This window comes from Nerophis ophidion, linkage group LG08 (assembly GCF_033978795.1).
Source record: "Nerophis ophidion isolate RoL-2023_Sa linkage group LG08, RoL_Noph_v1.0, whole genome shotgun sequence".
Classification (NCBI taxonomy): Eukaryota; Metazoa; Chordata; class Actinopteri; order Syngnathiformes; family Syngnathidae; genus Nerophis; species Nerophis ophidion.
In genome coordinates, this window is record NC_084618.1 from 22341384 (window position 1) to 22365383 (window position 24000).

The 24000-nt window shown below is 41.1% G+C and overlaps 1 protein-coding gene across 11 annotated transcripts in view; it reads left to right on the forward strand.

Moving 5' to 3' along the window:
- LOC133557515 (disabled homolog 2-interacting protein-like) overlaps positions 1-24000 on the forward strand; it is a 440633-nt gene that overhangs the window by 360396 nt on the left and 56237 nt on the right. For all 11 annotated transcript variants that reach the window (XM_061907996.1, XM_061907997.1, XM_061907998.1 and 8 more), the window contains one exon: positions 1-290. This exon is cut by the window's left edge and continues 265 nt beyond it. In XM_061907996.1, coding sequence (XP_061763980.1) covers positions 1-290 — 290 coding nt within the window. The remainder of the gene's footprint in view (positions 291-24000) is intronic.

Below are 24000 nucleotides of genomic sequence, written 5' to 3' on the forward strand. Positions count from 1 at the left end.
TCAACATCCCGGTGGCGGCGGTCACCGGCCGGCAGTTGGTGGAGAAGTGGTACCCGGTCAGCACGCCCAACCCGCCCAAGGGCAAGACGTCGGGGCCGATGATCCGCATCAAGGCCCGCTACCAGAGCATGAGCATCCTGCCCATGGAGATGTACAAGGAGTTTGCGGAGTACACCACCAACAACTACATGCTGCTCTGCTCCGTGCTGGAGCCCGGGATTAGCGTCAAGAACAAAGAGGAGATGGCGTGCGCCCTGGTGCACATCCTGCAGAGCACCGGCAAGGCCAAGGTAAGGCGCGCCTGCTTCTTACCTTAGAACAGAATAGGCGGAAATTCTGCACCGCAGTTCGCTCACAATACACAATCATCACAGACGGGGGGTGTCAAACTCGTTATAGATTGGGGGGAAAATCTACTCCCAAGTTGGTGAAATCACGGCAGGATAACTTAAACATAAAGACAACTCCAGATGGTTGTCTTTGTTTCAAAGTAAATGTACAAATCATGATGTTGGTGGGTTTTTGTGGAGGGCGGGCGCATTGGGCGCCAAAATTGTGGAAGTTGCCCTCCGGCGGGTCCTCCAGACCACCGAGCATTTCCGTGCGAGCTCGTTTCATGGTTTTTTCCAATCGAGTCTTTCTTTTTGTGACTGTTCGTCTTCCTCTCGCAACAGGGTGATTAGATTAAAAAAAGGCCCACCTGGGCCATCCACGCCCCTCTCGCTGTGTGTGAGGGCGGTCCTGGCACACCCGCAGGTCCGCAGGCCACGCCCCCCTTTACATTTTTTATTTTTTTATTTTTTAACACTTACATGTTGTGGTTAATAGAATTCCATCTTTATTTGTCGTAAAGTAAAGTAAATTATATTTATATAGCGCTTTTCTCTAGTGATGTATGGATGTATATATACATATATGTATATACTGTATATGTGTATGTATGTCTTTATATGTATTTATGTATATATATGTATGTATATATGCATGTATGTTTATAGATATATGTATGTATATGTATATATATATATATATGTATGTATGTATAAATAATTTGCAGATATATGTTTGTTAATAGATATATGTATGTATTTGTATGTATGTATGTATTTATTTATATATGTATGTATGTATATATATGTATGAATATATATATATGTATGTATATGTATGTATGTATGTATATGTATGTATATAGATATATGTATGTATGAATGTATACCTGTATGCATATATATGTATATATATATATATATATATATATATATATATGTATATGTATATATGTATATATACATGTATGTATATATATGTATATAGATATATGTATGTATACATGTATGTATATATATATGTATATAGATATATGTATGTATACATGTATATAGATATATGTATGTATATGTATGTTTGAATATATGTCAAAACATAACTATATATATGTATATATATATGAATATGTATATGTATATGTATATGAATATATATATGTATATATATGCAGATATATGTATGTATATCGATATATGTATATGTTTGTATGTGTGTATATATGGATGTATGTATATATATGTATGTATATAGATATATGTATGTATATGTCTGTATGTATGAATATATATATATATATATATATATATATATATATAGATGTAGTGAACCCTATACGTGAGTCAAGGCAGGTGGCCAAATACTTTTGGCAATATATAGTGTATCTGTTGCTTATACAGTAGTGCCGTGTGGCTAACATATGTAAAACAAATGATATTTGGTGGGTAGTTCATCAGTCACAGCAGGTGACTTCTCCTAACAAACAAGAATGTGCACCAGTGCACAAAGCAAGGTCCATAAAGACATGGATGTGGATGAACTTGACTGGCCTGCACAGAGTCCTGACCTGAACCCCATAGTACACCTTTGGGCTGAATTTGTACAGATTTCGGAGGCCTCCTTGATCAGAGCAAGTACACAAAACAAAGGAAAGTCTATTAGATGATTAAAAAAAAAACGATGTTTCTTCAGTTCTTAATCCGCCCCGGCGTGTAGTCTCTGTGGACAAACACCGTGTTTAGCAAACCAGAGCGGCGGTCCCGTGGAAAGCCTCTGTGGCATGTAAAGGTTAAACATTCCCGCACCGTCTGCTCTTTGAGCGCATGTTTGACCCCCACAGCTGTAATAGCTGAGAGCAGACAGACATGTGATTTCCTCCTTGCTCTATTACATTTTTAGCCCAGGCTGATCTTGTACACAGATTCCCCTGGCGGCCCAGCGCTGCCAGGAGAGGAACTGTAAGTCCAAACTGCATGTTCACTTCTTGTTTTTTTGTGATGGAGTGATTGGAGCACATACTTGTTGGGTCACAAAAAAACAAACATTCATGAAGTTTGGTTCTTTTATGAATTTATTAATTAGGTTGTCCTGAAGAATTTGGAGGTAATCCTCCTTTTTCCATTGTCCCAATTACTTTGTAAAGCACCAGTTCCATTGGCAGCAAAACAGCCCCAAAGCATGATAATACCACCACCATGCTTGACGGAAGGAATGGTGTTCCTATGATTGAAGGCGTCACCTTTTCTCCTCCAAACACATTGCTGGGTATTGTGGCCAAACAGTTCAGTTTTTGTTTCATTTGACCAAAGAATTTTCCTCCAGAAGGTCATATTTTACCTAAATTAGCTGCGCCGTTTTGTAAGCCACAGAGTTCAAAGTGTGGGGGGGGAATAAAATCAGAAATACGAATGTCATCATTCGCCCCGCTCACCTGCTTCCTGAGCACTAATCAGAGGCATTAGGGAAATAATAAGTAACCATGGTAACTAAAACAAACAAGGTTGCACAAAAACATGAACGAACGGAGTCCAAAACTAACAGAACATAACAAAACATGATCCGGATCACGACGGTCTTAAATAATGCCTCTGATTAGTGCTCGGGAAGCAGGTGAGCGGGCGAACACTAATCAGAGACAGGTGGAAATAATAAGTAACCATGGTAACTAAAACAAACAAGGGTGCACAAAAACAGGAACAAATTGAGTCCAAAACTAACAAAACATGATTTGGACCACGGGTCACGACGGTCTTAAATAATGCCTCTGATTAGTGCTCGGGAAGCAGGTGAGCGGGCGAACACCAATCAGAGACAGGTGGAAATAATAAGTAACCATGGTAACTAAAATAAAAAATAGGGTGCACAAAAACAGGAACAAATTGAGTCCAAAACTAACAAAACATGATCCGGACCACGGATCACGACAGTCTTAAAAATTGCCTCTGATTAGTGCTCGGGAAGCAGGTGAGCGGGCGAACACCAATCAGAGACAGGTGGAAATAATAAGTAACCTTTGTAACAAAAACAAACTAGGGTGCACAAAAACAGGAACAAATGGAGTCCAAAACTAACAGAACATAACAAAACATGATCCGGATCACAGCGGTCTTAAATAATACCTCTGATTAGTGCTCGGGAAGCAGGTGAGCGGGCGAACACCAGTCAGAGACAGGTGGAAATAATAAGTAACCATGGTAACTAAAACCAACTAGGGTGCACAAAAACAGGAACAAATTGAGTCCAAAACTAACAAAACATGATTCGGACCACGGATCACGACAGTCTTAAATAATGCCTCTGATTAGTGCTCGGGAAGCAGGTGAGCGGTCGAACACTAATCAGAGGCATTATGGAAATAATAAGTAACCATGGTAACTAAAACAAACTAGGGTGCACAAAAACAGGAACAAATTGAGTCCAAAACTAACAAAACATGATCCGGACCACGGATCACGACAGTCTTAAATAATGCCTCTGATCAGTGCTCGGGAAGCTGGTGAGCGGGCGAACACCAATCAGAGACAGGTGGAAATAATAAGTAACCATGGTAACTAAAACAAACAGGGGTGCACACAAACAGGAACACATGGAGTCCAAAACTAACAGAACATAACAAAACATGGTTGGGACCACGGATCAGGACAGTCTTAAATAATGCCTCTGATTAGTGCTCGGGAAGCAGGTGAGCGGGCGAACACTAATCAGAGACGGGTGGAAATAATAAGTAACCATGACAACAAAAAGGGTGCACAAAAACAGGAACACATGGAGTCCAGAACATAACAAAACATGATCCGGACCACGGATCGATGACATATTGAGGGAAGACTCTTAGTTACTGGTTGTATAATAAGGTCATGCAGAATAAAGCATTAATAAGTACTTAATAATGACTAATTAACAGACAATATAATACTAATTTGCATGTATTTTTTACTAATTTGCATGGTAATAAGCAACAAATAATGGTGAATATGTTCCCCATACTAAAGTGTTACCAATTTGTTTTATTTTGCGCAACCCGAGGGTCCCTGGTTCAAATCCAACCTAGTACCAACCTCGTCACGTCTGTTGTGTCCTGAGCAAGACACTTCACCCTTGCTCCTGATGGGTGCTGGTTGGCGCCTTGCATGGCAGCTCCCTCCATCAGTGTGTGAATGTGTGTGTGAATGGGTAAATGTGGAAGTAGTGTCAAAGCGCTTTGAGTACCTTGAAGGTCGAAAAGCGCTATACAAGTACAACCCATTTATTTATTTATTTATTTTGGAGACAGCATTTGTTAGAAGATGGTCAGAGACACTATAGCTTGCTTACAGGATGTTGCTCTTTGTGTGTTTTTTGTGCAGTTATTTGTGTGTCTATGTTGTTGTTGTAGTTATGTTTTGACTAAGGGGAGATGACGGCAAACAGACACTAGAGTCTGTGTTGTTGTCGTAGTTATGTTTTGACTAAGGGGAGATGACGGCAAAAAGACACTAGAGTCTGTGTTGTTGTTGTAGTTATGTTTTGACTAAGGGGAGATGACGGCAAACAGACACTAGAGTCTGTGTTGTTGTTGTAGTTATGTTTTGACCAACGGGAGATGACGGCAAACAGACACTAGAGTCTGTGTTGTTGTTGTAGTTATGTTTTGACTAAGGGGAGATGACGGCAAAAAAGACACTAGTCTGTGTTGTTGTAGTTATGTTTTGACTAAGGGGAGATGATGGCAAAAAATACACTAGTCTGTGTTGTTGTTGTAGTTATGTTTTGACTAAGGGGAGATGACGGCAAACAGACACTAGAGTCTGTGTTGTTGTCATAGTTATGTTTTGACTAAGGGGAGATGACGGCAAACAGACACTAGAGTCTGTGTTGTTGTCATAGTTATGTTTTGACTAAGGGGAGATGACGGCAAACAGACACTAGAGTCTGTGTTGTTGTTGTAGTTATGTTTTGACTAAGGGGAGATGACGGCAAAAAAGACACTAGTCTGTGTTGTTGTAGTTATGTTTTGACTAAGGGGAGATGACGGCAAAAAAGACACTAGTCTGTGTTGTTGTAGTTATGTTTTGACTAAGGGGAGATGACGGCAAACAGACACTAGAGTCTGTGTTGTTGTCATAGTTATGTTTTGACTAAGGGGAGATGACGGCAAACAGACACTAGAGTCTGTGTTGCTGTTGTAGTTATGTTTTGACTAAGGGGAGATGATGGCAAACAGACACTAGAGTCTGTGTTGCTGTTGTAGTTATGTTTTGACTAAGGGGAGATGACGGAAAACGGACATTGGAGTCTGTGTTGCTGTTGTAGTTATGTTTTGACTAAGGGGAGATGACGGCAAACAGACACTAGAGTCTGTGTTGTTGTCGTAGTTATGTTTTGACTAAGGGGAGATGACGGCAAACAGACACTAGAGTCTGTGTTGTAGTTATGATTTGACTAAGGGGAGATAACGGCAAACGGACACTAGAGTCTGTGTTGTTGTTGTAGTTATCTTTTGACTAAGGGGAGATGACGGCAAACAGACACTAGAGTCTGTGTTGTTGTTGTAGTTATGTTTTGACTAAGGGGAGTTGACGGCAAACAGACACTAGAGTCTGTGTTGTTGTTGTAGTTATGTTTTGACTAAGGGGAGATGACGGCAAACAGACACTAGAGTCTGTGTTGTCATAGTTATGTTTTTACTAACGGGAGATGACGGCAAACAGACACTAGAGTCTGTGTTGCTGTTGTAGTTATGTTTTGACTAAGGGGAGATGACGGCAAACAGACACTAGAGTCTGTGTTGCTGTTGTAGTTATGTTTTGACTAAGGGGAGATGACGGCAAACAGACAATAGAGTCTGTGTTGCTGTTGTAGTTATGTTTTGACTAAGGGGAGATGACGGCAAACAGACACTAGAGTCTGTGTTGTTGTCGTAGTTATGTTTTGACTAAGGGGAGATGACGGCAAACAGACACTAGAGTCTGTGTTGTAGTTATGATTTGACTAAGGGGAGATGACGGCAAACAGACACTAGAGTCTGTGTTGTAGTTATGATTTGACTAAGGGGAGATAACGGCAAACGGACACTAGAGTCTGTGTTGTTGTTGTAGTTATCTTTTGACTAAGGGGAGATGACGGCAAACAGACACTAGAGTCTGTGTTGTTGTTGTAGTTATGTTTTGACTAAGGGGAGTTGACGGCAAACAGACACTAGAGTCTGTGTTGTTGTTGTAGTTATGTTTTGACTAAGGGGAGATGACGGCAAACAGACACTAGAGTCTGTGTTGTCATAGTTATGTTTTTACTAACGGGAGATGACGGCAAACAGACACTAGAGTCTGTGTTGCTGTTGTAGTTATGTTTTGACTAAGGGGAGATGACGGCAAACAGACACTAGAGTCTGTGTTGCTGTTGTAGTTATGTTTTGACTAAGGGGAGATGACGGCAAACAGACACTAGAGTCTGTGTTGCTGTTGTAGTTATGTTTTGACTAAGGGGAGATGACGGCAAACAGACACTAGAGTCTGTGTTGTTGTCGTAGTTATGTTTTGACTAAGGGGAGATGACGGCAAACAGACACTAGAGTCTGTGTTGTAGTTATGATTTGACTAAGGGGAGATGACGGCAAACGGACACTAGAGTCTGTGTTGTTGTTGTAGTTATCTTTTGACTAAGGGGAGATGAGGGCAAACAGACACTAGAGTCTGTGTTGTTGTTGTAGTTATGTTTTGACTAAGGGGAGTTGACGGCAAACAGACACTAGAGTCTGTGTTGTTGTTGTAGTTATGTTTTGACTAAGGGGAGATGACGGCAAACAGACACTAGAGTCTGTGTTGTCGTAGTTATGTTTTTACTAACGGGAGATGACGGCAAACAGACACTAGAGTCTGTGTTGTTGTCGTAGTTATGTTTTGACTAAGGGGAGATTGCGGCAAACAGACACTAGAGTCTGTGTTGTTGTCGTAGTTATGTTTTGACTAAGGGGAGATGACGGCAAACAGACACTAGAGTCTGTGTTGTTGTTGTAGTTATGTTTTGACTAAGGGGAGATGACGGCAAACAGACATTAGAGTCTGTATTGTTGTTGTAGTTATGTTTTGACTAAGGGGAGATGACGGCAAACAGACACTAGAGTCTATGTTGTTGTCGTAGTTATGTTTTGACTAAGGGGAGATGACGGCAAACAGACACTAGAGGATGGTAATGTTCAATAATTTATTATATATATATATATATATATACATAGTCAATATATATATATAAGAATAATAAACTAAACTACCTAATAAACTAAGGAACTGAAGTGTGACAAAACTGAAGCGTGTGTATGGTGTAAGACTATGCGTAGAATTGAACTGAAGTGTGTGTTACCCAAGTGTTGAACGAGATACGAGGAACGAGGCAGTCCATGGGGCAGGTAGGGGATCCGGGTACTGCGGGGACACGGGAGAAAACAAGGGGACAAGTCAAGCCACGGAGAGAAAAACAAGAATAGAGCATTAAGTAGTCGCTTACTGTACAACATGAAAACTGAGTTCCCGCCGCCGTTCCACTAGTCTTTTATCCAGCTCGCCCTCATCAATACCAGGTGTGCAGATTGGCAATTGCGTGCAGACTTTGCGTGAGCTGTAACAAATTACACATTAGAGCGGTGGTCACCAACGCGGTGCCCGCGGGCACCAGGTCACCCGTAAGGACCAGATGAGTCGCCCGCTGGCCTGTTCTAAAAATAGCTCAAATAGCAGCACTTACCAGTGAGCTGCCTTTATTTTTTTTAATTTATTTATTTACTAGCAAACTGGTCTCGCTTTGCTCGACATTTTTAATTCTAAGAGAGACAAAACTCAAATAGAATTTGAAAATCCAAAAAAATATTTTAAAGACTTGGTCTTCACTTGTTTAAATAAATTCATTTATATTTTTACTTTGCTCCTTTTAACTTTCAGAAAGACAATTTTAGAGGAAAAAATACAACCTTAAAAATGGTTTTAGGATTTTTAAACACATATACCTTTTTACCTTTTAAATTCCTTCCTCTTCTTTCCTGACAATTTAAATCAATGTTCAAGTATATATTTTTTTTATTGTAAAGAATAATAAATACATTTTAATTTAATTCTTCATTTTAGCTTCTGTTTCTTCAACGAAAATGATTAAAATTCCCAAAAAATATTCTGGCAAATCTAGAAAATCTGTAGAATCAGGTTTAAATCTTATTTCAAAGTCTTTTGAATTTCTTTGCAAATTTTTGTTCTGGAAAATCTAGAAGAAATAATGATTTGTCCTTGTTAGAAATATAGCTTGGTCCAATTGGTTATATATTCTAACAAAGTGCAGATTGGATTTTAACCTATTTAAAACATGTAATCAAAAAGATATATTTATTGTGATAAAGCATTAAGATGATCTGTGTTTCCACAAAGATAAATATCATTAATTATTATTAATAACAGAGTTAAAGGTAAATTCTAGTCCTTCACTCTAACTTTCCTCATCCACGAATCTTTCATCCTCGCTCAAATTAATAGGGAAATCGTCGCTTTCTCGTTCCGAATCGCTCTCGCTGCTGGTGGCCATGATTGTTAACAATCGCTCTCACTGCCCTTGCCTTTTTTGTTTTTCCTCTAGTCCTTCACTTTCACTATCCTCATCCACGAATCTTTCATCCTCACGCAAATTAATGGGGAAATCGTCGCTTTCTCGGTCCGAATCGCTCTCGCTGCTGGTGGCCATGATTGTTAACAATCGCTCTCACTGCCCTTGCCTTTTTTTTTTTTTCTAGTCCTTCACTCTTACTATCCTCATCCACGAATCTTTCATCCTCGCTCAAATTAATGGGGAAATCGTCACTTTCTCGGTCCGAATCGCTCTCGCTGCTGGTGGCCATGATTGTTAACAATGTTCAGATGTCAATCAATCAATCAATCAATGTTTACTTATATAGCCCTAAATCACTAGTGTCTCAAAGGGCTGCACAAACCACTACGACATCCTCGGTAGGCCCACATAAGGGCAAGGAAAACTCACACCCAGTGGGACGTCGGTGACAATGATGACTATGAGAACCTTGGAGAGGAGGAAAGCCATGGATGTCGAGCGGGTCTAACATGATACTGTGAAAGTTCAATCCATAATGGATCCAACACAGTCGCGAGAGTCCAGTCCAAAGCGGATCCAACACAGCAGCGAGAGTCCCGTTCACAGCGGAGCCAGAAGGAAACCATCCCAAGCGGAGGCGGATCAGCAGCACAGAGATGTCCCCAGCCGATACACAGGCAAGCAGTACACGGCCACCGGATCGGACCGGACCCCCTCCACAAGGGAGAGTGGGACATAGGAGAAAAACAAAAGAAACGGCAGATCAACTGGTCTAAAAAGGGAGTCTATTTAAAGGCTAGGGTATACAAATGAGTTTTAAGGGGAGACTTAAATGCTTCTACTGTGATGTGAGGAGCTCCACAACCCGTGACGTCACACGCACATCGTCTGCTACTTGCAGTACAGGCAAGGCTTTTTTATTAGCGACCAAAAGTTGCCAACTTTATCGTGGAAGTTCTCTACTAAATCCTTTCAGCAAAAATATGGCAATATCGCGAAATGATCAAGTATGACACATAGAATGGACCTGCTATCCCCGTTTGAATAAGAAAATCTCATTTCAGTAGGCTTTTAAAACTATGGTCTTATATAAGCATCAGCAAAACCAAGGAGCGGAAGTGAAGGCGTCATGTTGCTCTTGTTGTTTCCGCACCAAAATAACCTGTCAGCTCTTCTTTGACGCCGCGTCATCGTCTTTGGCCGTCTCATCAGTCGCAGTTTTTTGTGTGTGTGTGTTTTTTTTTTTTTCCGGGTTCCCAACTGGAGCGGCTTTGAGAAACTTTTCTTTGACTTCATCGCAGCTCGGCGGCGCGATGAATGATTAGCGCTCTGAGTCTCGGCAGAAGCGAAGACTGCTGATTGATGGCGCAGAAGAGCTCCCACCCGCAATCCCCCCCCCCCCCCCCGGAGAGACGCTCGCATCCTTAATTACTTTCCATTAATTCCCTCCTTCCGTGCGGAGTACTTTTACTTTTTTTTTTTCTTCTTTCCCTTCAGCCCGTCCCAGCGCTGGGATGATTGTGGGTGCGAGGCGTTTGGAGTTTGCTCGTCGTGACTTTTTGACCTTAAAGCAGGGGTGTCCAAAGTGCATTTGCGGCCCGGGGGCAATTTTTTCACGGCCCCACAACACATTCTAAAAATATGATTAAAAAACTACAAAACACAAACAGTGGCATAAAAGAGCAAACAGGTGAAATTTAACAAGAAAATGTTGTGATGTTGACTCTAATAACACAAAGCTGCCATGCAGGCTGTTTCTTTCTTTAAAAAAAAATAATGAATCAAAATTAATGTCATTATGAATTATTGACCTATTCAAGGCACCAATTACGTCACGTTAAATATTCCGCTTTGAGATATTTTTTGTGTAAAATGTTGCATATTTTGTGTTTGCCTCACGTTTTTGTTTTAAAACGAACAAACAAAAAAATATAAACAATAAAACTTAAAATTGACGGATAAATCCGAAGTTGATCTCGAGATTATTGTATTAAAAGTAAACAAAATAATTTCATATACTTTAATGCAGGGGTCACCAACCTTTTTGAAAATAAGAGCTACTTCTTGGGTACTGATTAATGCGAAGGGCCACCAGTTTGATACACACTTAAGTAAATTGCTAGAAATAGCCAATTTGCTCGATTTACCTTTAATAAATAAATCTATATATATATATATATATACAAAAATGGTATTTCTGTCTGTCATTCCTTTATTTTTTCCTTTTGTGGAGAATAAATGGGGAAAAAAACACTTAATTGAACGGTTTAAAAGAGGAGAAAACAGGAAAAAAATGAAAATTTAATTTTGAAACATAGTTTATCTTCAATTTCGACTCTTTAAAATTCAAAATTCAGCTGAAAATAATGAAGAGAAAAACTAGCTTATTCGAATCTTTTTGAAAAAATAAAAAAATAATAATTCATGGAACATTATTAGTAATTTTTCCTGATTAAGATTAATTTTAGATTTTGATGACATGTTTTAAATAGCTTAAAATCCAATCTGCACTTTGTTAGAATATATAACAAATTGGACCCATCTATATTTCTAACAAAGACAAATCATTATTTCTTGTAGATTTTCCAGAACAAAAATTTTAAAAGAAATTCAAAAGACTTTGAAATAAGATTCAAATTTGATTCTAAAGATTTTCTAGATTTGCCAGAATATTTTTATTTTATTTTAATCATAATAAGTTTGAAAAAATATTTCACAAATATTCTTCGTCATAAAAACAGAAGCTAAAATGAAGAACTAAATAAAAATGTATTTATTATTCTTTACAATAAAAAATATATATACTTGAACATTGATTTAAATTGTCAGGAAAGAAGAGGAAGGAATTTAAAAGGTAAAAAGGTATATGTGTTCAAAAATCCTAAAATCATTTTTAAGGTTGTATTTTTTCTCGAAAATTGTCTTTCTGAAAGTTATAAGAAGCAAAGTAAAAAAATAAATGAATTTATTTAAACAAGGGAAGACCAAGTCTCTAAAATATTTTCTTGGATTTTCAAATTCTATTTGAGTTTTGTCTCTCTTAGAATTAAAAATGCCGAGCAAAGCGAGACCAGCTTGCTAGTAAATAAATACAATTTAAAAAATAGAGGCAGCTCACTGGTAAGTGCTGCTATTTGAGCTATTTTTAGAACAGGCCAGCGGGCGACACCTCTGGTCCTTACGGGCGACTTGGTGCCTGCGGGCACCGTGTTGGTGACCCCTGCTTTAATGAATAGGACCGTTTGGGATCCCCCATAATTTTAGTGTGATTTTTAGCTTTAAAAAACTATTATGACAAATGTTGTTATGACGGATTGACCTTTTTAAAGCTAGAATTATTATGTAATTTGAATATTCCACTTAAAAATGTCATTTGGTGAAAATATTGCCTATTTAGTTGTTTCTACAAAAAATGGTTTTGTTTGACAAAAGGAGCATACAACTTAATTTTTTTTTTTAAATGTTATATTGACAGATCTAATGTTGATCAAGAGATTTAAGCCTATAATGATAAGAATAATACTAAATAATGACACATTTTTAATATTTTTTTGACCAAAACCCTTCGATGTGCCCGGGATCAAGCCTGAGTGGAGGCCTAAATGTATATGTTTATACATATATTGTATTGGTTTTTAAAATAAAAAATATCAAAATGGCCCCAGCTTGCTTTGATTTTTCAGTGCGCGGCCCTCAGTGGAAAAAGTTTGGACACCCCTGCCTTAAAGTAATGCCCCAAACACGCCATTGAAGAGCAGCTTTAGTACGAAACCCAAACCAGTGAAGTCGGAACTTTGTGTAAATGGTAAAAAAAAAACAGAATACAATGATTTGCAAATCCGGTCTGGACTAGTACCTACACTCTTTTACTACGAAGCCACGCTGTTGTAACACGTGGCTTGGCATTGTCTTGCTGAAATAAGCAGGGGCGTCCATGATAAAAACAACACATGTAGCTCCAAAACCTTTATGTACTTTTCAGCATTAATGGTGCCTTCACAGATGTGTAAGTTACCCATGCCTTGGGCAGTAAAACACCCCCATTTTCAACTTTGCGCTTAGAACACAGTTCAAATGTGGACTTCTCAGACCACAGAAACAGTTTCCCACTTTTCATTAGTCCATCTTAGATGAGCTCGGGGCCCAGCGAAGCCGGCGGCGTTTCCGGGTGTTGTTGAAAAAGGCGTCCGCTTTGCATTGTCGAGTTTTGACTTGCACTTAATGATGTAGCGACTGTTGCGTTTTGACCAGATCTTCCTCTTTTGGGGAATTTAAGCTACTAGTCACCCCCCAAGTTCTTTCGATGATGCTGGTTTTAAATGAATCCCAGACAGACTAGCTATTTTGACATTTTATTCCAAAGCTTTGGGAGACCACTCTATGAACAACACATTCAAATCGCATCGCCCAAGTTGATCTGACCATACTACGGAAGTCTGGTCTTTTTTCCTATGGATTTTTCACGACTGGATTTGTTGCAGAGGTGGCATCCTATGACAGTTCCACGCTGAAAATCATTGAAAGCGGCCCCATTCTTTCGCAGATGTTCGTAGAAATGGTCTCCATGCCTAAGTACTAGATTTTGTCCACCTGTGATTAGGACGCCTGATTCTGATCATCTGACGCACACACATACCGTCCTCCAGACGCATTTCTATTGACCACTGTGACCCCGGAGTCCAAATAATTGCTCATACCTGGCCCAGAGACTCAGGGAAAATCCTGTTAAGCTGGATTTTATTGTCCTCCTGCATTTGGTTATTCAACCCCCCCCCTCTCATTCTCCAAGCCTCTAATCCTGTCAAATGAAGTAGCCGCTAGTGTCGTGTAGTTTGAATCGTTGCCCTGCTCTAATTGCCGGTTGTCCCTCCTTAAAGCTTCACCGCATCCTGGGTGCCTAAGATCCCGAGAGAGACGTCACTGTTCACGCCGCACTGACGCGAAGATGCCTTGCCCGGGCTCGGCACTCCGTGGAAACATCTCGCATCGTTACTACAAACCCTAACCTTAACCTATACCATAACCCCGGATGGTAGTTGGGGCACCACGGACGATCTGTTGACCAGTTCTAGCCAGCCCTCTCTGTCGTTACTACGACCAGGGTTTATTTCGTTGAGATTCATAGTCAACTGGTCCGGTGCATTCCTGACATCTCACCCTGGACCAAAACCTCGGATCTCCTCTCAAGACGTGTTTGGTCAAGCCTTGAAGAAAACTATTAATAAGCGCTAGTACACTGGCATGTACTGGATGAGGGTTGTACAGACTCCTCTCACCCACGGTCGGAGAGTCTCGTACTGTGCCGTGGTCAGGTTTGTTCCGGTGTATTCCTGACATCTCAACATGGACCAAGACGTGTTTGGTCAAGTGTTGAAGAAAACTGTCATTGGCATGTACGGGATGAGGGTTGTACAGACTACTGTCAAGCACGGTCGTAGAGTCTTGTGTTGTACCGTGGTCGCGTTTGTTCCGGTGTATTCCTGACATCTCAACATGGACCAAAACCTCGTATCTATTCTCAAGACGTGTTTGGTCAAGCGTTGAAGAAAACTGTTAATAAGCGCTGGTACATTTGCATGTACAGGATGAGGGTTGTACAGACTACTGTCACACACGGTCGTAGAGTCTTGTATTGTGGCGTGGTCACGTTTGTTCCGGTGTATTCCTGACATCTCAACATGGACCAAGACGTGTTTGGTCAAGTGTTGAAGAAAACTGTCATTGGCATGTACAGGATGAGGGTTGCACAGACTACTGTCACGCATGGTCGTAGAGTCTTGTATTGTGCCGTGGTCACGTTTGTTCCGGTGTATTCCTGACACCTCAACATGGACCAAAACCTCGTATCTATTCTCAAGACGTGTTTGGTCAAGCGTTGAAGAAAACTGTCAATAAGCGCTGGTATATTGGCATGTACAGTATGAGGATTGTACAGACTACTGTCACGCACGGTCGTAGAGTCTCGTATTGTGCCGTGGTTTACGTGAGTTGGACTCTGTGCCGGCGCTGGTTTTTACAAACACTGTAGCTTCAGTTGACCCAGACAGAACAAAGTCAATAACTGTCTCCAACAGAAGGGAATATCGGATATGGCCGCGGTCTGACATCTCCACGGGGGTTCCCTAAAATTGATCTACTGGTCACAGCCCGCTGTATGCATTGCAAAGTGGGGACTATTAGACTTTTAAAGGATATTGACTAGAACATGGAAAGAAATGTCATCGGTTTCAAAAAAAACTGATGACATCTATTAAACAGACAAGAAGCAAGGAATCATGCAGAGACAGAGTTCAATTTGGCTCAATGAGGAGCCACGTGTTTTTGGGCTGTATTCTAGTTACAGATCCAAACTACATGCTAAAAGTCCAGCCCGCGTGCTACCTCTATTTATTTGGTAGGTCCGTGTTTACATCACTGAAGCTGTCGCTGAAGGAAGGGGGCAAGACATATCTGATTATACAAAAATGCAAATGTGTTGATGCTGGTGATATCACCTTGTCTCTGCTCTGTCTGCGTCACGGCGGTGTAGCTACAACACTGTCGACTGGGGCTGGACTTTAGCCACGCTACACTAGTGTGCCGTGAGATACAGTCTGGAGTGCCGTGGGAGATTATGTAATTTCACTTATTTGGGTTAAAAATGTGTTTAGCCAACCAGTAATTATAGTCTGCAAATTATGTTTTGTTGTTGAGTGTCGGTGCTGTCTAGAGCTTTGCAGAGTAACCGTGTAATAGCCTTCCATATCAGTAGGTGGCAGCCGGTAGCTAATTGCTTTGTAGATGTCGGAAACAGCTGGAGGCAGGGTGCAGGTAAAAAGGTGTCTAATGCTTAAACCAAAAATAAACAAAAGGGGAGTGCCCCTAAGAAAAGGCATTGAAGCTTAGGGAAGGCCATGCAGAACGAAACTACAACTCAACTGGCTGCAAAGTAAACAAAAAAAGAATGCTGGACGACAGCAAAGACTTACAAAGTACATCCAATCACAATGTCCCCACAAAGAAGGATAAAAACAACTGAAATATTCTTGATTGCTGAAACAAAGTAGAGGCTGGAAATATCACTCAAAGGAAGACATGAAAGTGCTACAGAAAAACAGCAAAAAAAAAGAAAAAAAAGCCACCAAAATAGGAGCTCAAGAGAAGAAAACAGGAAAACAGCCAAAAACTCCAAATAAGTCATGGCGTGATGTGACAGGTGGTGACAGTACACCTACTTTGAGACAAGAGCTATATTGACGCGTGCTTGGTTATGGTTTAAAGTCATATCCAACTGAGTTTCTTTTTTTTTTTTATTATTTCTGCTGGTGTTGTGCCTCCGCAATTTTTCAAACTCCAAAAAAATGCCTTGGCTCAAAAAAAGATTGAAAAACACTGTGTTATAACTTCACCTTTATCTTTAGTTTTTAAGCCAAAATACGTCCGTTCTCCCTTTTCTGTCTACACACCGTGTCCTCTTGTAAGTACTCTGTGATTGTGTGCTGCCGAACATGCTCCTCTGCTCGTAAACCAGTAATGAGACAACATGAGGACGGCGGGGGAGTAGGGCGGGGGGCTTACCTGTACTTTCCAGAGGCGGTATAGTCCCGAATATGATTCATTAGTATCACAACCAGCCCTGTGATGAGGTGGCGACTTGTCCAGGGTGTACGCCGCCTTCCGCCCGATTTTAGCTGAGATAGGCACCAGCGCCGAAGCAAGTCTTTGTTGACAGAAATGTTAAAATGTAATATTTGTTCTACACATATTTTACTGGAAATGACTGGCTTTTAATGGCCAAAAGTATAGATTTGTGTGTCCAAGGCATCTTCCGTCAATCTTTGGCAAGCTGGGTAACGTTTGCTGTGGTCTGGAACGACATGGCACACAAACTACTTGTGTCGCCACATAAGTGCAGGTTGAAAGGGCGAACACGGTTGTTTCTACCAGCGTTTTCTCCTCCTAGACCCCCACATCTATCCTCACCCCGACAAAAATTCCGTCTCTCGTCACTTTTTTGGGGTTGTCTACATCCACAATGACGGGGGATTGAGCCGTAAGGCGCGGTGACAAGTGGTAATTACTTATTTTCCTGTAAAGCAGCCGGCTGCAGGTTGTTTTTTTTGTTTTTTTTTTGTTTTCTTCCTCATCGTCTCGTTCAGCGTTCTACTCACTCCCCGCTATTCACCAGACCCGATCATGCATGTCCGTGTACCACGCTCCGTCTCCGCCGCCATGTTTGTCAGACATGCCTGATGGCTGATGAGATGTGGCAGCGACACAAAGCGCGTTCCACTTCTTCTTATTAGCGCCGGAGCGCAGGGAGGAGTGGAGCGGACAAATGGGTGAAGCCGGAACGTTTTCTTTTTACTCTTGAAATGGTCTTATATAACCCTGGACGGTCCGTAACTTTAAAACCTAAAGTCCGAATAGTCGCTAGTCACTCGTTGTTGTTCAGTCATCCGGATTATCCATTTTGTGTGGAGGGGGGTCGGGTTTAGGCCTGGAGTCTAGCCCTCGGACTTAAGTGAGGCAAGATTCACCCTGGACATGCATTGAAGTTGACGGGTAAATTGAGCCTGGCCCAGCTGGGTCAAATCATCCATGGGAACCGGGACTAATATTCTTGTCTCGGAGCCGTCTAAACTCTAAACGTTGATACTTATTTTTGACGACTGGAGTCAGTAAACTGTGGTTCTTAGAAGTAGCGTTATCACTGGAGGACGAGGCGAAACATGTCACACAGGACGGGCAAGCTGGTCATGAAGCTCGCATCTCAACCAGTCATCCCCAGCTACCAGACCGCGTTAAAATATTAATTTGTTTATAAACGACCGCGTTTTCGCCGACTTAACTGTGGTCTGGTCCACTGGATCAGGGGTCGGAAACCCAAAACGTTGAAACAGCCATTTTGGACCAAAAATACAAGAAACAAATCTGTCCGCAGCCGCAAAAAATCAAAAGCCGTATATAAGTCTTATAGTTAAGACAACACATGACGTAAGTGTCTATATTAGCTATACTAGCCTACTATCAACATTCTAGTTAAATAGTGTAAAGAGCTCTTGTTCCCATCTGTCATCATTTGTAAAAACAACCATGATTTTAACAGACACACAGATAAATATAATACACATTAAGTTGATGTGTTAAACATAGTGGCCACCTTATTGACCGTGTGAGTAGCTTTTTAACTTCAATTGTGAATGAAGAGTAATCTGTTAGACTTTTCAAGTTTGTTGTGAGGTCGTTTCATTCCTTCGTAGCTTTATACGAAAAGGCTGATTGTGCAAAAAGTGTTTTACATCCGGGTACGCTACATTGCCCCCTGGTGAAGGCTTGTGTGTTTCTAGTTGTCACAGCAGATGTAAACTGGACAAAGTGCTTAAGTGGCCCAGCCGGGTCAATTCATCCATGGGAACCGGGACTAATATTCTTGTCTCGGAGCCGTCTAAATTCTAAACGTTGATACCTATTTTCGACGACTGGAAGAAACGGATCCACTCCCCCGGAGTCAGTAAACTGTGGTTCTTACAAGTAGCGTTATCACTGGAGGACGAGGCGAAACATGTCACACAGGACGGGCAAGCTGGTCGCGAAGCTCGCATCTCAACCAGTCATCCCCAGCTACCAGACCGCGTTAAAATATTAATGTGTTTATAAACGACCGCGTTTTCGCCGACTTAACTGTGGTCTGGATCAGGGGTCGGCAACCCAAAACGTTGAAACAGCCATTTTGGACCAAAAATACAAGAAACAAATCTGTCCGCAGCCGCAAAAAATCAAAAGCCGTATATAAGTCTTATAGTTAAGACAACACATGACGTAAGTGTCTATATTAGCTATACTAGCCTACTATCAACATTTTAGTCAAATAGTCTAAAGAGCTCTTGTTCACATCTGTCATCATTTGTAAAAACAACCATGATTTTAACAGACACACGGATAAATATAATACACATTAAGTTGATGTGTTAAACATAGTGGCCACCTTATTGACCGTGTGAGCAGCTTTTTAACTTCAATTGTGAATGAAGAGTAATCTGTTAGACTTTTCAAGTTTGTTGTGAGGTTGTTTCATTCCTTCATGGCTTTATACAAAAAGGCTGATTGTGCAAAAAGTGTTTTACATCCGGGTATGCTACACTGCCCCCTAGTGGAGGCTCAAGTGTTTCTAGTTGTCACAGCAGATGTAAACTGGACAAAGTGCTTAAGTGGCCAAGCTGGGTCAATTCATCCGTGGGAACCGGGACTAATATATTTGTCTCGGAGCCGTCTAAATTCTAAACGTTGATACATATTTTCGACGACTGGAAGAAACGGATCCACTCCCCTGGAGTCAGTGAACTGTGGTTCTTACAAGTAGCGTTATCACTGGAGGACGAGGCGAAACATGTCACACAGGACGGGCAAGCTGGTCGCGAAGCTCGCATCTCAACCAGTCATCCCCAGCTACCAGACCGCGTTAAAATATTAATTTGTTTATAAACGACCGCGTTTTCGCCGACTTAACTGTGGTCTGGTCCACTGGATCAGGGGTCGGCAACCCAAAACGTTGAAACAGCCATTTTGGACCAAAAATACAAGAAACAAATCTATCCGCAGCCGCAAAAAATCAAAAGCCGTATATAAGTCTTATATTTAAGACAACACATGACGTAAGTGTCTATATTAGCTATACTAGCCTACTATCAACATTCTAGTTAAATAGTGTAAAGAGCTCTTGTTCCCATCTGTCATCATTTGTAAAAACAACCATGATTTTAACAGACACACGGATAAATATAATACACATTAAGTTGATGTGTTAAACATAGTGGCCACCTTATTGACCGTGTGAGCAGCTTTTTAACTTCAATTGTGAATGAAGAGTAATCTGTTTGACTTTTCAAGTTTGTTGTGAGGTTGTTTCATTCCTTCATGGCTTTATACGAAAAGGCAGATTGTGCAAAAAGTGTTTTACATCCGGGTACGCTACACTGCCCCCTAGTGGAGGCTCAAGTGTTTCTAGTTGTCACAGCAGATGTCAACTGGACAAAGTGCTTAAGTGGCCCAGCTGGGTCAAATCATCCATGGGAAACGGGACTAATATTCTTGTCTCGGAGCCGTCTAAAGGCTAAACGTTGATACCTATTTTCGACGACTGGAAGAAACGGATCCACTCCCTCGGAGTCAGTAAACTGTGGTTCTTACAAGTAGCGTTATCACTGGAGGACGAGGCGAAACATGTCACACAGGACGGGCAAGCTGGTCGCGAAGCTCGCATCTCAACCAGTCATCCCCAGCTACCAGACCGCGTTAAAATATTAATTTGTTTATGAACGACCGCGTTTTCGCCGACTTAACTGTGGTCTGGTCCACTGGATCAGGGGTCGGCAACCCAAAACGTTGAAACAGCCATTTTGGACCAAAAATACAAGAAACAAATCTGTCCGCAGCCGCAAAAAATCAAAAGCCGTATATAAGTCTTATAGTTAAGACAACGGATGACGTAAGTGTCTATATTAGCTATACTAGCCTACTATCAACATTTTAGTTAAATAGTCTAAAGAGCTCTTGTTCCCATCTGTCATCATTTGTAAAAACAACCATGATTTTAACAGACACACAGATAAATATAATACACATTAAGTTGATGTGTTAAACATAGTGGCCACCTTATTGACCGTGTGAGCAGCTTTTTAACTTCAATTGTGAATGAAGAGTAATCTGTTAGACTTTTCAAGTTTGTTGTGAGGTCGTTTCATTCCTTCATGGCTTTATAGGAAAAGGCTGATTGTGCAAAAGGTGTTTTACATCCGGGTACGCTACACTGCCCCCTGGTGGAGGCTCATGTGTTTCTAGTTGTCACAGCAGATGTAAACTGGACAAAGTGCTTAAGTGGCGCTGGTGCATGGATTTTGAGCGGATCGTTTGTGCAAAGTTTCCAATGGCCTCAGAGTCACTGTGCTTGCCAACATGTTATATAATACACATTAAGTTGATGTGTCAATCATAGTGGCCACCTTAGTGACCGTGTGAGCAGCTTTGATTGCTGAAATAATTTTGAGCTGCCTCCAGTTTTAATGAATTCCTGATACATTTGAACTTTTTTTTGATTTATTTAAGACTCTGGCACATCTGTTTGATATGGTTGTTTTTTTTAAGTGTTGGGTCTAAAGTGACACCCAGGTAACGATATTCACTAACATTATATGTGGAAAGGATGACATTTTACATTTGTTTACAAAATACATTGTTGCCCTTTTCTTAAAAACGACTACGTGTCGCAGGTTGAAGTGTCATATTTATTCTACACATTTTTACTGGAAATGACTGGCTTGGTGTGTGTCCAAGTTAAAGTTTTGAAAGCTGGGTAACGTTTGCTGTGGTCTGGAACAACTATCTGAAATGCAGCCAATATTATATACAGATAATGTGTCATGAGACATGCGAAACTAAATTATATACAAAGAGGATACAATTAAAGGATATTAGCTCAAATATATCTGCAAATGAGGCATAATGATGCAATATGTACATACAGCTAGCCTAAATAGCATGTTAGCATTGATTAGCTTGCACTGACCAAATATGCCTGATTAGCACTCCACACAAGTCGCTCAACTGTGTGCATTTATGCACAGCATAAAACATGTGGTGGACAAAATGAGACAAAGGAGTGGATGATTTTACATGTACAACAAACTGTTGCGTCACAGTCCACCACTATGGTGAGTTCAAGAACCGCCAAAATTAGTAGGACAAAACGACGTCTCATCAGTTTAGCGTACACGCTAACATATTAAATAGTGGGCTTTCTAACAATCGGGGAAGGTTTGGGTCATGTTTGTGCTCAAAAAAAAAACAACATACTAAAGAAAAATTATTTTCCCCTGCTTTAGCCTATCTCAGATACAATGAGGCGGAAGGCGGTGTACACCCTGGACAAGTCGCCACCTCATCGCAGGGGCCAACACAGATGGACCGACAACATTCACACTCTCATTCCAATCTATTAAAAAAATCTCAATTCCTTTTAAATTACAATTACTTTCTCTTTTAACAAATCTATTTAGGATTTTGTTTAATAGATTTTTTTTCTATTTTTCGGACTATAAGACTTCGGGCTTAGGTACATGGTGTAATGATAAAGTGTGACCAGTAGATGGCAGTCACACATAAGAGATACGTGTGGACTGCAGGTTGACGCCTGTTCAATAAATGATACGAGCAAGCAAGTCCCAAACTTTGACGTTCCATTGCAAAACCAACTTTCCTTATCTATCGGTACCTGCTGATCTGTATTTGGGATCTGCATAAATCCCGAAAATGCGCGCGCTTCCGCCTTTGTAGTCCATAAGCTCCTTCGTAATACAAAGTAGCGCACAGTTCTAACTTAATCTGTCGGTAGACTCGCTATAGAAGCGCTAAAAGCTACAACAATAGCGAGGAGAAGACACTGTCAAAGTGGAGGCACGTTAATGAAATGGCACATTCTGAAGAAACGGCCAGAAAGCGGCTTGAAGATGTGTAAAACATCATCCATGCAACATTTTGAGCAAAGAACCAGCATTACATGTTATGTCGACCACAAGGAAGTCTATTAAATTCAGAAAAAAATCATAATATAACTCCTTAAATGCGTGCCTTTTGTATGAAAATAGAGCCGCTCTTCGGCAGTGTGTCCTATAAATTTCGGACTACAAGGCGCACTTTAAATCCTTTCATTTTCCCAAAAATCGACAGTGTGCCTTATAGCCCGGTTGTGCTTCCTAACCTCGGTACATGGGGTAATGATAAAGTGTGACCAGTAGATGGCAGTCAAACATAAGAGATACGTGTGGACTGCAGGTTGACGCCTGTTCAATAAATGATGCGAGCGAGCAAGCCCCCAACTTTGACATTCCTTTGAGGGTATAGAACATTACACGCAGTGCTCAAAAATCTGTCAAATTGTTTTTAGTACGACTTTGGTAAGCTATGAAGCCGCACCGCTTGACGGATTGTACTATGCTTCAACATACGGGTGTTGTTGATGTGTGTGTATAATAAGGACCACAAAATGCCACCTATTTGGCGTTTTGTTTTGCAAAATATTATGCAAAACCAACTTTCCTTACCTATCGGTACCTGCTGATCTGTATTTGGGATCTGCATAAGTCCCGAAAATGTGCGCGCGTCCGCCTTTGTAGTCCATAACTTCCTTTCTAATACAAAGTAGCGCACAGTTCTAACTTAATCTGTCGGTAGACTCGCTATAAAAGCGCTAAAATACTACAAAGATAGCAAGGAGAAGAAACTGTCAAGGTGGAGGCACGTTAATGAAATGGCTTATTCTGAAGAAATGGCCAGAAAGCGGCTTCTATGCAACATTTTGAGCAAAGAGCCAGCATTTACATGTTATGTCGACCAAAAGGAAGTCTTTTAAATGAAGAAAACAAATAATATGACCCCTTTTATGTGCAAAAATGACAGTATTTATGGGGCTACCAACAGAAATAAACAGGCTTTATTTCTCCTACTCTGCCTGGTTACGCCTCGCTAGCCTGCAAGCTCCGGAAATAACACGAGGGGGTCAGAGGTCAGAGCAAAGGTCATAATGAGGAAGACATTTTCGCTCATTAAAAAGAAATACCCAGACACTAAATGCTCCAAAAAAAAGAGGATATTCCTAATAAGTGTTAACGTCACTAAAAGCGTCCAGAAGGCTTCAACAACACGTCCATATTTGGTCGTAGCTGAAGGTTCATCCAACTGGGTCTGACGTTAAAAGCAGTAAGCGGAAGTTTCCATGCGGATGAATAAATCAAAAGGCACTTCGGCGGATGATTAGCCCCCCCGAGGTGGATCTTTGATGAGCTCCTTAGCGGCCCCGTGTGGCGTCTGAGAGAGACTCCTTCTAGCCCGCCTCCTCCCACTTTTCATTTTTTAAAGAAGCATCACTTCATCCGCCGTCTTGTCGCTTCAATCCTTCTCTCCTTAATGAGATGCCGGGGGAGCAGACCCCCCCCCCCCCCCCCATACCCCCAAAGTACAACCTTTTGAAATGTCGGCCGTGCAACCGGTCCAGCGGTTTGTGCAATCAGGTCACGGCCGGGAGGTTTCGCCGACGAAAAACAAGTTTGTTAGTTTTATTAAGCCGCCTTCATG